The 14,137-nt window shown below is 39.4% G+C and overlaps 1 protein-coding gene across 7 annotated transcripts in view; it reads left to right on the top strand.

Moving 5' to 3' along the window:
- Positions 1-14,137, top strand: part of erbb4a (erb-b2 receptor tyrosine kinase 4a) — a 581,429-nt gene that overhangs the window by 550,129 nt on the left and 17,163 nt on the right. For all 7 annotated transcript variants that reach the window (XM_051890845.1, XM_051890859.1, XM_051890853.1 and 4 more), the window contains exons 17-20: positions 209-341; positions 2,407-2,529; positions 2,615-2,713; positions 3,147-3,332. In XM_051890845.1, the coding sequence (XP_051746805.1) occupies positions 209-341; positions 2,407-2,529; positions 2,615-2,713; positions 3,147-3,332 (541 nt within the window). The remainder of the gene's footprint in view (positions 1-208; positions 342-2,406; positions 2,530-2,614; positions 2,714-3,146; positions 3,333-14,137) is intronic.

Below are 14,137 nucleotides of genomic sequence, written 5' to 3'. Positions count from 1 at the left end.
ACTTTTTTTTTAAATATTAACAGAAAAAGAATGAGACAGCAAAGTATTTTTCAGTAGAGCTATAATGCCATTTTCCTTTAAAACGATGCATTAGATACTCAAAGTTGAGCCCTCCTCTTAAAATGCCAATAAAATCTAAAATGAAAATCTGAATTTTTAACTGAAACAGTTATATTTTCTATGTTTTAATCCTTGTGTTTTCCTCCAGGACTCCTCTGATTGCAGCTGGGGTGATTGGGGGGATGTTTGTGGTTGTGATCGTGGCGCTCGGATTTGCTATCTTTTTCCGTCGGAAGAGCATCAAGAAGAAAAGAGCTTTACGCCGTTTCTTAGAAACAGAGGTGAGAGCTAAAAATCTGCCAGCGTTTAAAATGAGTTTGAATAATTTGGATGCGGTGCATTAATTTTTATAAACGTGATATTAGGAGAAACACAGTCTAGAAAAAAAGAAATGCAGACAGAAAGCCTGGCCAGTGAAACTGGTGTTGTGATGCATGGATGGGTCTGTGGGGTCTATAGCCAGTCTCAATTTTCCATTTGAAAGTGCTTCTCTCACTTCAATGGCGGGAAAACTCAAATGGAATAATGGAGATCATTTTCAGATCCTTAAATGGGAATGCAGGAAAGTACTTCAAAATGTTCTGCAGCCAGTGTGTGTGTGTGTGAGATATAAAGTTTGAGTCAATATTATGGAATCCGCAGGTGTGTTTGGGAGTGTATTGCATCGATCTACTGTTTCGATATCTACTTCTTGCAGATAAATCCAGTGTTGCAGTATTGTTTCTTTTGACATAAAACATATAATATACTCAATATAAGGATTATTAATAAACTATTTAGGTCTGTCCATAGCAACCAATTTGACATTAGGATGTTGTATTTTAATGGTGGTTCTGTCACCCATATAAAAGAGTTGAAATCTAAGGAAAAGTATAGCAATCTGAATTCAGAGGACCAGAGCCTACGTGCAGGAATATATGGATGCAGAGGTTCAACACTATGAAGATCCTTGAAGGTAAAAAGAAGTATTTTGAACTGAATACATGATGAGACGGGCAACCACTGCAGAGTCATATGAACAGAAATGTGTACATTTAAGAAGTCTAGCTGTTTTGGTAAAAGTTTTGTAATTTGGCAAAGGTTTTAGTGCCTAGGCAAATTAAGATAGATTAAGATAAGAGATTAAGATTTACATATTTGCATTCCTTTGTGCTGTTTTTCCATTGTTTTTCTATGTAAACATGCACTAGATGGACATCTTTAACCATTGCATTCGCATCTTGCATCTTTTGCAGTGTTTCATTCATGACACGCCGTTCTAAAAACGCATCGCTCAAGTTAAAATAAGTTCAGCTTTTAAAAAACACATCATTGAATGGTTTCAATACAAATATCTAATTTGATTGTGGGGTCCTAAAATCTCTATTGAGCGAATATGAACTTGGAACTTTGGGATTATAAACAATTCCATTAACTTCTTGGTAAGTCTAAAAATGCGCCTAGAAATGTTGAGTGCTGTACGGATGACCTCAAATCCCGAAAGACTAATTCGCCACCGGTTCCCTCAAGATTTCCATGTTTGGTTTTATAATGGGTTTTTTTTAATTTATGAGTAAAATAAGGCTCTTATGATCGCTTTATATGATAAAAAGATTGAATTTAGGCTTTTATTCACATATAAACATTCATCAATGCACACATCAGTTATGGTAAACGGAAGTTCAAGCATGTTTGCTTGACGTGCGAGAACCAATAAGGTTCATTCTCATGTTACGCATCACTTTTGAGCTTCCACAAGAACCAATGAGGTTCATTCTCATGTTACACAGCACGTTTGAGCTTTGTTGTCGCGTATCAAGCAGGTTTAGTTGCTGAACAATGTTTATATGAGAATAAAAGCCTAAATTCAATCTGTTCATCACATAAAGTGATCGAGTCTCTTCAAAAATTTAGACTAAACCGCTCAATTCATATGGATTAGTTTTACAATCTTTTTATGAACTTTTTGAAGCGTCAAAGTGTCAGTTGCATAGCTGTCAATGGAGGAACAGAAATCTCTCAGATTTCATTAAAAATATCTTCATTTGTGTTCTGAAGATGAACGAAAGTCTTACTGGTTTGGAACGACATGAGGGTGAGTAAATGATGACAGAATTTTCATTTTTGGGTGAACTATCACTTTAACTTGAGAAGTAAAGAAGAGGAGCCATTCAAACTGAAAAGCTGTGCAACTTAAATAGGCAAAACACAGACTATAACCAAATGAATACATTTGTACATGATGACAATAATGACATAATGGTGCCAACTAGTGGCTGGCAGATGAAACTCAAATAGGAATTGTAGTTATGAATGAATTTGTGATTGTGTTGAGTGATTTTGGTTTTGATTATGTGTTTTGTGCAGCTGGTAGAGCCTTTAACGCCGAGCGGCACGGCACCCAACCAGGCACAGTTACGTATACTGAAGGAGACGGAGCTCAAGAGGGTCAAGATCTTGGGAACAGGAGCCTTTGGCACTGTTTACAAGGTACTACGTTCACTTTTATGATTCATGTGTTTATATGAGTTTTACGTGTTTCCTCAACTTCTGCTGCTTCATCTTTTTTTATAAGGGAATCTGGATTCCAGAAGGAGAAACAGTGAAGATTCCTGTGGCCATAAAGATCCTCAATGAAAGTACAGGACCTAAAGCCAATGTGGAGTTTATGGATGTGAGTAATTTATAATTAAACCTCACTTTACTTTTTACCATCATTTGCAAAATAATATTGCAAGAACAGACTAGTGAATGAATTTACTGAGAATGTCCATATCGCCAACAGTGCAAATCAAATAACAATAATGTCATGAATTGCATGCATTTTTGTATACATTTAACATTAGATGAATATAACTAAACAACTTAAGCTCTTGCTTTTGAGGCCTTATGGGCTTTGAGATTATATCTTAGCAACATGGTAACATTAAAGGCAGCTGTTTGTATTGAACACACAAAACAGGCTCATTTTGCATTTCATTTATGTAACTGAATTATTGCATAAATGTACAATTGGACCTAGAGTTCAGATTATGTATAAGGATGGAAATGATCCAAAGTGTTGATGAAACCAGCACATTTCCAGTTTTTCTATGTTTGTCCTCCAGGAGGCGCTGATCATGGCCAGCATGGAGCATCCTCATCTAGTGCGTCTGTTGGGGGTCTGCTTGAGTCCCACTCTTCAGCTGGTAACTCAGCTCATGCCCCACGGCTGTCTGCTGGACTATGTTCATGAGCACCAGGAGAACATCGGCTCCCAGCTGCTGCTCAACTGGTGCGTGCAGATCGCAAAGGTAAGAGTTCACATGAACCACTGTATTTTTGCCTTTGTTGTACTTCAAAAAACATTGTCTGAAATAATGCATCTCAACATACCCTTCCCAGAGTTAATTGTAAATGCAATATGTACATTGGTACAACTTAACAAAAACGATTGTCATTTGCTACATAAAAAACATTAAATATTAGATCAAATTAGTGCAGAATCAACTTTGCATCAAGGATCAGCCAAATTTCCATGTGCATCATCCAAAGCAGTTGTTAAAGGATTAGTTCACTTCAGAATTCAAATTATCCTGATAATTTACTCACCCCCATGTCACCCAAGATATTTATGTCTTTCTTTCTTCAGTCCAAAAGAAATTAAGGTTTTTGAGGAAAACATTACAGGATTTTTCTCCATATTTCAGTTTCAGTGCAACTTCAAAGAGCTCTACACGATCTCAGACGAGGAATAAGGATCTAGAGAAATGATCGGTCATTTTCTAAAAAAAATAAAAATTATATACCTTTTAACGACAAATTCTCATCTTGCACTGCTCTGCGATGCGCCACACATTACGTAATCACATTGGAAAGGTCACGTGTCACGTAGGTGGAAGTACCGATCCAGTGTTTTACAAAGTGAACGTGCAAAGACCAAGTCAAACGCCCTTTACAAAAAAAAGGTAAAACAATGATGTCAGATGATTTTGAAGCTGGAAGAGAAAATTAGATGGAGTTTTTCGCCCTACCGTGGTACGCCTATGTCACGCGTGACCTTTCAACATGATTACGTAATGCGTGGCGCAGTGCAGGACAAAACTATAATTTCTTTTCGACTGAAGAAAAAAAAGACATCAAGACAAGAAAAAAACATCTTGGATGACATGGGGGTGAGTAAATTATCAGGAAATTTTAATTCTGAAGTGAACCAATCCTTTAAGAAAAGTGCTGAGCTGAATTTTTGTGCCATCTAGTGGTTTAAAAGAGAATAAAGTCAAATGCGCCTTTTACGCCGGTGCTCCTTTAGTCCCGTTTTACCCTACCTACAAGTTATATATATAATATATACTGGCCGCACATATCTGCAGGCTACTGGACCACTAAACACTCGTTGCTTTGGCTCAGTCGGGTACCACATCAAACACAAGGATGTTCTTAGAAGTACTTGGAAGGAAGAAGATTCGGTGTCTCATGCGTCAAATGAGTGCAACTGCCCCCCACCATGTTTAAAGAGAAAATCTTCTTTCTTCAGCTCTGTGATTGAAACATTATGTAATGGACTGGTGTGTGAAGGAGTTCAGGAAAAATATCCTCAGCTACCCAACAGGCTTTCCATTTTCCTACTCCGAGTCAGCATCGCATGAAATATTTATTTATCGTTATTTCATTCCACCCGTTGAGCTGTGGTGCTCAAATAGTCAACGCAAGTTGAAGTCCAGTAAAGAAATGAATACTTTTAATCAGCAAGGATGCGTTAAATTGATAAAAGTCACAGTAAAGACATTTATAATGTTACAAAAGATATGAAAAAGATAAATAATGTTCTTTTGAACTTTCTATTCATCAAAGAATCCTGAAAAATAAAACGTATCATGGTTTTTCTACAAGAATATGAGGCATCACAACTGTTTTCAACATTGATAATAATCAGAAATGTTTCATGAGCAGCAAATCAGCATGATTTCTGAAGGATCATGTGACACTGAAGACTGAAAATTCAGCTTTGCATCACAGGAATAAATTACATTTTAAAATATATTAAAATACATTTGAAATGCTGCTTTAAGACATTGAAGAACTTGTGTGAGACAAAGCATTGATAGTTAAAGCTTTAAAAGAGAATTAACTATTCAAACTGAGCAAATTAAATAAATTAATCATTAAATATATATTGTGTAATATTGCCCTGTGTGTTGAATAGTGTGTCCTCGAGCAAGAGCCACAATCACTGCTCAGTTTGACATTGTTTACCAGCATGTCATATTTTAGAGAAGCTAGTGAGTTTGAGGTTGAATCCGTGTTTGATTTCTCACCTGCTGTGGTCCTCAGGATAATAATCCCTTCAATCGTCCATTAGATAACCCTGCTGTGTTCACCCAGTGACCTGTGATTCCTGCCCAGTCCTTTTAGATCTTGGCGTATCATAAAGAACATGCGTGTAGTGCGAGGGCATGGGCTCCTCCTCCTGCTGTGTTCCAGAAGAAACTGGAGTCTTATTTTATTGTGAGTGAATTTCCAGACCTGTTGCTTTCTCACGCCTAGACCTGAGGAACATGACAGCTGAGGTGAAGAGAGAGTTAGATACCAGGGAGACCGAGTTTGACGGCTGCAATGTTTCAAGATGTTTGCGTTGGATAGCAACATTTTCAATGTCTGATTTTCACAGATTTCTCTCTCTTCTGGTTAGCAGCATACAGGATTAATGTCATATTTCATAGCATTGCTCATTTACTTTGCATCTTTTGTCTGAGAATACAAGATCTGAGTTAGTCATATAGTGTGAACATGATAAATGAGAGTTCCCTGAACATCATTTAACTCTCTGATGCATGATGTCCAATGTGAAAGCCCATTTCTGCCTCAAAGTTTAAAAAAGGAAGGGAATTACAACTTTATATCTCACAATGGTACTTTATTTCTTAATACACTTTATTTCTTATTGACCTTTTTATTTTTTCGGAGGTAGATTCAGAGTAACACTCTCAAAATACATTATTCTTTCAATGTATCTGAAAATGAGATATAAACAGTATAGTGATATATCTCCTTGTTTTTATGTACATATTTTTTTTTTTTTTTTTACTTTCCTGATTTAATAATACAGGCATCAGGGTTTTAAATGTAGAAAGTTAAAATGGGATATTTTTGCATACGTTGGCTTACTTCAAAATCATAATTACGAATTTGATTTGGCATTGCAGTATGAATAAAAGAGGGTTATAATATTGTTTCTAACATCATTTACCTCTCTATGGATAAAGTATATGTCTGTGGTAAAGCTCATTTGCATATTTCCAAGCTAACTTGGCATCAGATGTGATACCCTCCATCAGATGATGGGTGTCATTTGAATAATTCCCAGCATTCAGCATTTCTCTGCCAGGAAAAAACAATGCCAAAATTAGAAATTAGAAAAGAGCTAGTTTGCATCCATTTAGACTATTAGCTTATCATGTTCAATTCTTTCTGTATATCTTCTCCAGCACGGAAACAATGCACTAATGTCACTGAATATTTACATCTTGCTATTTCGTAGCAACACGCTAAGAGACATGAGGCCAGATTTACTAAACAGGGCAAATTAGCTTGAGGTTTTATTCCATAAAACCTCAAATGGGAATGGAAAGTTATGTGCGTGATCTACTGACGATGCACAAATTAAAGAACACAGACACAGCCGGATCATTTCCATAATGACCAACACAATCTACCAAGAGCTACGCAAATTAGCATCTGGTTTAAGACATGCTTTTTTTGGGCGGTAAATGATGGTGCAAATACCAGTAAACTGACTAGCGCAAACAACTTAGTAAATCACCTTACATGATTCATTTAAATACTCTCCTCCCATAAATTTTGCGTTTGAAAGGGAAACTCCTGCAAATGCATATGCAGTAAGGTCAGCTGCAAAAATAACCCTGTCCACGCCTTTTCAGCGCTAAGTAGTATAAGTTGACATGTAGTTGCAAAGTTACTTATAGTCAGTAGAATGTCTGTTGGGGAGCATCAAAATAAAGTGTTAGCAGATAATAAGCAGACAGTCTACTAATACTCTAAAGACTGCTAGTTGACATGTAATTGTAAAGTTAGTAGAAGTGGACCATCAAAATAAAGTGTTACCAAAAGATATAATCAAATGAGACCATTTTCGATACAGTGAGATTATAGAGCCATGAAATAATGTGGATAATTTAGCTCAGATCATTTTTTATCATTATGGCAGACTAAAAAAAAAATGTTGTGGTGAAGAAGTGTTCTGCATCTTTAAGGCATCCTTTAATGCGAATGTTGTTTTCTGTCTGAGCGAATTCCACTCAATTGTGGTGCAGCAAGTCCAAACCTCTTTTTTGCCTTTTCTATCTTGAATTCAATTTGGATGCATTGTTTGTTAATAAGCCTTTCTGTTTATTTCTTCTTCTTTTTTTAAATCACCTTTTAATGCATGTGCTGTTAAAAGCCAGCATTCAGCTTGTTCCATCCTCTCAAACAATCCCTAATCCAAGCTGAATAAGCGCTTTCTTTCAGCCTGCTGATCACTCTGGAAAATGCAGGGAGCCTCTGAAACCCTCCAGTTACAGCGAGGTATCCGCTGCACTAATAGATGTATGGAGTTTGGATTTGGGGGATTGAAACTCTGATTGGATCATTCATTTCAAGATGGTTGACTATGAAAAGAGCTGAGGTGTCCTTATCACAGATTAGAGTGAACTGGGCTAATTCAAGCCGCCTGCAGCTGATGGGACTCTGTGCTCATGAATGATTTAGTAATGTTTGCTTTTGAAGATGTGGGCAAAGGAAGAAATCTTCATCCAGTACTGAAATATTTTAATGCGGATGTTTTCTCATTCAGCCATCTGATTTCAGTCTCATAGGACTTCCTGGGCTTTAGCCAAGTGTGCTTTAGCCAGCTATAAATAGTTTTATGTCAACATCTTTCTTTCTTTCTGTCTTTCATAACACATTGGCTTTGAGATTTTGTCCATTTTCTTACTTTTTAAACAAGGTGTACTGTCATTCAACTTATTATAATACGTTAAATTTAGACTTAATTGGTCTTTCATGTTGTTTTCATGTTAATTAATTAATGGAGTTGGTTCTCATCCAAGGGGCCTGGGCCCACTAGGGGGCCTAATCAAACTCTTAAAACTTAAAATTCTTTAAATTTAGTTGTATTAACATAATCTTAATAAAAACGCTAAAAAATAAAGCACTAAAAATAAAGATTTAAAGACTAAAAATAAAAAATAAAAACACTAAAAATAAAGATTTGCAACATTAAGCTGACATCATATTTTTTAGTTAATTTGTTTTGTTAAGTACCAGAGGTACATATCAGCATAGTTAGTAGGGCTGTAACAAACTTTGTGTTCAGGGAAGGAGGAGGCGGGAACCGGCAAACGATCAAATTATCTTTAATGACAAAATAAACAAACATCAAAATAAACGGACGACTGCTGCATATAAACATAATAAAACACAACATAAATGTCCCAGGCCTGGTCCTCTCCCGCCCTTCACTGTCGTCACTCCTCCTTTTGTCCTTTCGGAGCTCCTCCGTGTGACTCGAGACTGACACTAGCACCACCGGCCTTGCTCCGTTTCCACGGCTCTCAGCTCCGCCCTACTTGCCACATACCCCCATCGCCCTTCGCAGGCCGGGGGACACCCACGAGACCTGGGGGTAAGGACAGAGGAGTCGAGAGAAAAGGAGATGGAAAGATAAGGAGGGACAGAAGGGAGAGAGGAAAAAGGGAAAAAAATTCTGGGTCCGGTTCCCAAAACGTACTGCCATCTGGTCCTCCACCAGCTGAGTGAACTCCTCTGAGATGCCTGGCAGTGACGCTAGATATCCCTCAGTGGATGGCCTTCTGACTCCTCCACCCCCTTGTGGACGGCAATGGCTCCTCCAGCTTCAGGCACCTGGTATCAGGCACCTGGTAGCGAGTCCCCCATTCCCTGTCCCTCTCCATCATGGTGGACGGCAGCAAGCTCCGGCCTCAGGCAATTGGTGGCGACGACTCCTTCCCCTCTCAGACACCAGCCGTCTCTCCACAATCCAGGTGGACGGCAGCGAGTTAGCCCGTCCCTCTGGAAAGTCACTCCAGCCCACTGCCTCGAGTGTCCATGGCGGCAGACTCTGCTCAGCTCTGCTCAATGGCGCCGCAGATTTCCCAAAGCACAGAGTGCTCTTTGACAGCGTGTTCCTCCTCCTCCTGGGTTTCAGCACCACTGTAACAAAGTTTGTGTTCAGGGAAGAAGGAGGAGAGAACCAGCAAACGATCAATGTACCTTTAATGACAAAATAAACAAACAACAAAATGAAAGGAAAGCGACAGTCCCTCACTGACAACTGCTGCATATAAACATAATAAGACACGACATAAAGTCCAGGCCTGGTCCTCTCTCCTCCATTGTCATCACTTCTCCTTTTATCCTTCTGGAGCTCCTCCGTGGGACTCGAGACCGGCACTCACTTCACCGGCCTCACTCAGTTCCCACAGTTCTCAGCACCGCCCTGCTTGCCACATACCCCCATCACCCTCCGCAGGCTGGGGGACACCACAGAGACTGCAATCTACTCCCACACCCTTCCACCACCAAGGCAAGAGAAAAGGAGAGAAAAGCAGAGAAAAGGATGTGGAGGGACAGAGGGGAGAGAAAAAATTCTGGGTCCAGTTCCCAAAGAACACTGCCATCCGATCCTCCACCAGCTGGGTGAACTCCTCCGTGATGCCTGGCGGTGACGTTAGTTACCCCTCAGTGGACAGCCCTCTGACTCCTCCACCCGCTGGTGGACGGTGATGACTCTTCCAGCAGCTTCTTGGGCAGCCGGCAGCAAGTCCCGCATTCCCTGCTCCTCTCCATCATGGTGGATGGCAGCAGACTCCGGCCTCAAGCAAATGGTGGCAGTGACTCCGTACCCTCTCGGACAGTAACCACCTCTCCACAACCCAGGTGTTCGGCAGCAAGTTCGTCTGTACCCTCAGAAAGTCACTCCAGCCCACCGCCTCGAATGTCCATGGCGGCAGACTCTGCCCCCCGGAAAGTCACTCCAGCCCACCGCCTCAAGCATCCGAGGGCTCTTTGACAGCACATTCCTCCTTCCTCCTAAGGGAAGAAGGTGGAGGGATCCGGCAAACAATCAACATATCTTTAATGACAAAAGAAACAAACATCAAAACGAAAGTAAAGCAGCAGCCCCTCACGGACAACTGCCGCATATAAACATAATAAAACAGAACATAAATGTCCCAGACCTGGTCTTTTCGCCTCCTTTTATCATTCCGGAGCTTCTCCGTGAGACTCGAGACCAGTGTGGCACACAGGTGACACTCATTAGCACTCGCACCACCAGCCTCGCTCCGTTCCCACAGCTCTCGGCCCCGCCCTGCTTGCCACAAGGGTCTTTAAATATTGTCTCAGACAGTAAGGGGACCTTGGAGTCAAAAAAAGATGAGAAACACTGCAGTAAAGTACTATTAAAACTGTAAATTGAATTTGAGAGAGTGGAATGCATGCACCGTTGTAGAAACGGTTTAAGAATGAAGATTATAAGGAGTTGTTGATGCTTGAAAAATGGATTGATCAAGTATGAAACAAACAGCAGCAAGTTCAGTCTTGAGTTTTCATAAATAACAAATGATGTTTACACGTCGTCTTTCGCCAGCTAGCTGCAAACTTTCAGCAGTCTGAGACTTAGCATAAAATACATAAATGTTTTTCGTTGTGCACCGTGATGCAGTTAGTATTCTTTGTCTTTGTTCCACCAGTGTGTGTGATGGAAACCGCTCCTGTGTATTTATCACAAATTATACCATGTTGTCTGATGAACCTCCTGTGCTGCCCACGCACTACAGCTTTTCAGACAGTATGTAGTCCTGTTATCCTCCTCCTCCGTAACACATCAAGGAAACTGACAACATTGTTCTGCATGTTGGGCTGAAGAGAGTTTGTGAATATGAATCCCTCTTGCAATGCAGTGATATATTTCAACTAGATTGCATGCAAAATTTGAGAGTTCAAACAATGTAGAAAGAGTTTTTAAACATCTTTTAATTTATGCATTAATCAGTAGCAAATGTGTGTAGCCCTATCGCATGCTCCGTTACTAGATTAGTTCAGATTGTGTTCTTTAGTTGCTGTTGGGAAGTAATGCTGTCTTCTAAAGGTCTTTTTTTTTTTTTTTCAATGCATAATTAAATAACCAGGATTAATAAATAATCAGAGGTCATGTGGTATCCAAAATAAATTTTCTTTTAAAGTCTGTCAATTTTTTTTAAACAATTACAGTAGTAAAATACTAAGATCAATAGTAAAAGGAAAAAAAAACATCTTTGATAGCATTTTTGATTTGAATGTACATAACTGCAACCCCAGCAACCTTGACCTCTGACCCTCAACCCATCTTTCAACATGTGTTTTTCGATGTTTTCTTTCATTCAAACACTCCTCCGCCATCTTTTTTTTTAGATGCAGCTTTCTCTCTCTGATTTTAATTAAGCCCTGGTGGTCATGCACATCTAATATTTGTTATTTCCCATGCCAGAGGTTAGAAAGTGTTGTAATAGGGCACTGCGGGAGCCTCTTCTCTTTCTGTTCGGAGAAACTTTAACCTCTAGTAACGCAGATGTAAAAACAAGGGAACAGAGGTTAGGTACGCTACTCGAATGCTCTGCTTACATGCACGTCACGCCAACGCTTGGACCTGCTAGCCTGCAAGAAGCCTGTAATACTAAACGCCAGTAGCTTTTGACGGGGTTTGCTCTTGCTTTAATCTGACTTCAGTCGATCTGAACACACAAAGGGCTGCTTCTCACTGCCTAGCCCATCTCTTTGGTGGGATAGAGAGCGTCTGTATGGAAAGGAACATTAAAGACCGGCAGCAGTAAAGCTTGTCGTTGGAATGCTAATTCCACTAGATCCAGCTTTCTTGATCTCAGAATGAAGAATCAAATTGGAAGAATCAAGACTGCAGCGTTGGATACTTTAGTTTGGATACAGTTCATGAGAATGACTGTCTTCTGCAGCGTTTCTGCTGACAAAAGCGGGTTTGCATTTGCTAAAGATCTCTCTCACATTTCCTCTTTTTTCCTTTCTTGAATGCTAAATCAACAGCTCTAACATAAGACTGCTCATACATCCTTAATGGATAAAAAAATGGACATAGATTTCTTAAACAGGCACATTACAAAAGAGTACAATGTTTTTGGTCATTGACTTGCTGATAGTTTTCCACTGCATGGTACGGTTCGGTACGGCTCACTTTTTGGTGCTTTTCCACTGCATCGGACGGCTTGGTATGGAAGGGTATGGCTCGCTTAAATAGTACCACCTCGGTTGAAGTTCCAAGCATGCCGTACCGATACTAAATGTGACATGTAAACACTGGAGATCACTGATTGGTCAGAGAGAATCGTCACTACCAGCATCATTGGATTTTAAACACGAGAAACCAAGGGCCAGATGTACTAACAGCTTGCACCAGCGCAAACCCTCTTTTGGCATTAAAAAACTACTGTCAGGATTTACTAAAGACACGCAATGCAAAATTAGAGCTGAAAAGGTGTGGACTGAGTTGTTTTTGCGGTTGACCTTATTGCATATGCATTTGTAGGAGTTTCCCTTTCAGACGCAAAATTTATGGGAGGAGAGTATTTAAATGAATCACGCAACGTGATTTACTAATCTTTGCACTTGTCAATTTACTGGTATTTGTGCTATTATTTAACGGCCAAAAAAAGCATGTCTTAACCCATTTTGGCTGCATGGCACAGAGAGCGCGTGGTAGAAGGGAGACAATATTTTCCACTCATATTAATTTCTTTGAAATGCCAGAGGAAGACGTTATCTGAACATATCGTTTGCCAAGCCATGTTAGCCTATATATATAGGCCAACATGGCTTGGCAAACGATATTAGACCTATATATGTGTACGTGTTTGTCAGATTACATGTAACAAGTTGCAGCTGTGTGCAACTTGTTACATGAAATCTGACAAACACGTACCAGAAATGGTTGTATCATGGTCAGAAGACAAGGTGCAGACTTGTTAGTAGCCGAGGAGCGGATCCACGGCAGTGAAGGCGGCGTAGCTGTATCAGTCTACAATCCCACCCACTTTGAAGCGAACCGAACTGAGCTGGGCCGAGTCGAGTCGTACCGCGCAGTGGAAAACTGCCATTTGATTTTTAAGTAACACCTTGTCCTAACCAGATGCAATGCAATAAGTTTCTAGTGACAAACAATTTGTCTGTCCACACCAAACGCGACGCGACTATGGGACATGATAAAGTCAATCAAACATCACAACCAATCAGAAGAGCGTATAGGCTCTTTCGGCAAGCTTCCAGACTCACAACGAAATGGATAAGTCCATCATCAAATTCCTGAATATTTCACCATTTTAACATTATTAAAATTACATACTGAGTTACTGAAACAATCTTTGTCATATAATACACTTGTCTGTTCACAATGAGTTGACAGTTTGAACGTTCTTGTTTCCTTTATTTATTCTGAAGATCTGAGGTGAATTGTCCATTGTTGTTTTCAGTATGGCTATAAAAGACACAAACTCTGTTTAACATTGAAAAGATACCTTTTATCACGTGTCACGGCGCTCCGTCGTGTCTGGTTAGGACACGTTGTAAATTGTAAATACCATGATAAATACCACGTTTACATTAATTGTGAGATTCTAAGATGGAGGATGAGTTGAAATCAACAATAAACATATTTTTATTAAATACTGACCATTTTTGATAAAACTACATTTTGATTGGATAAAAATAAACCTTTTTTACCCAATATGTATATGCTTTGTATTTTTTAATACTCTGCAATGCTTTAATATTCAGTGCTGCTCAAAAGTATATATATATCTCATGGGAACATATTATAAAATATCATTTATTCCTGTGATCAAAGCTGAATTTTCAGCATCATTACTCCAGTCTTCAGTGTCACATGATCATTCAGAAATCATTCTAATATTCTGATTTGCTGCTCAGGAAACATTTTTCATATTATCATCAATGTTGAAAACAGTTGTGCTGCTTCATATTTGTAGGAAAACAGTGATACAGGTTTTCAGGATTCTTTGATGAATAGAAA

Source organism: Ctenopharyngodon idella, chromosome 1 (genome assembly GCF_019924925.1).
Source record: "Ctenopharyngodon idella isolate HZGC_01 chromosome 1, HZGC01, whole genome shotgun sequence".
In the NCBI taxonomy this organism is placed as follows: Eukaryota; Metazoa; Chordata; class Actinopteri; order Cypriniformes; family Xenocyprididae; genus Ctenopharyngodon; species Ctenopharyngodon idella.
Note: the sequence above shows the minus strand (reverse complement) of the source record. Positions and strands in the feature narration are given on the sequence as shown.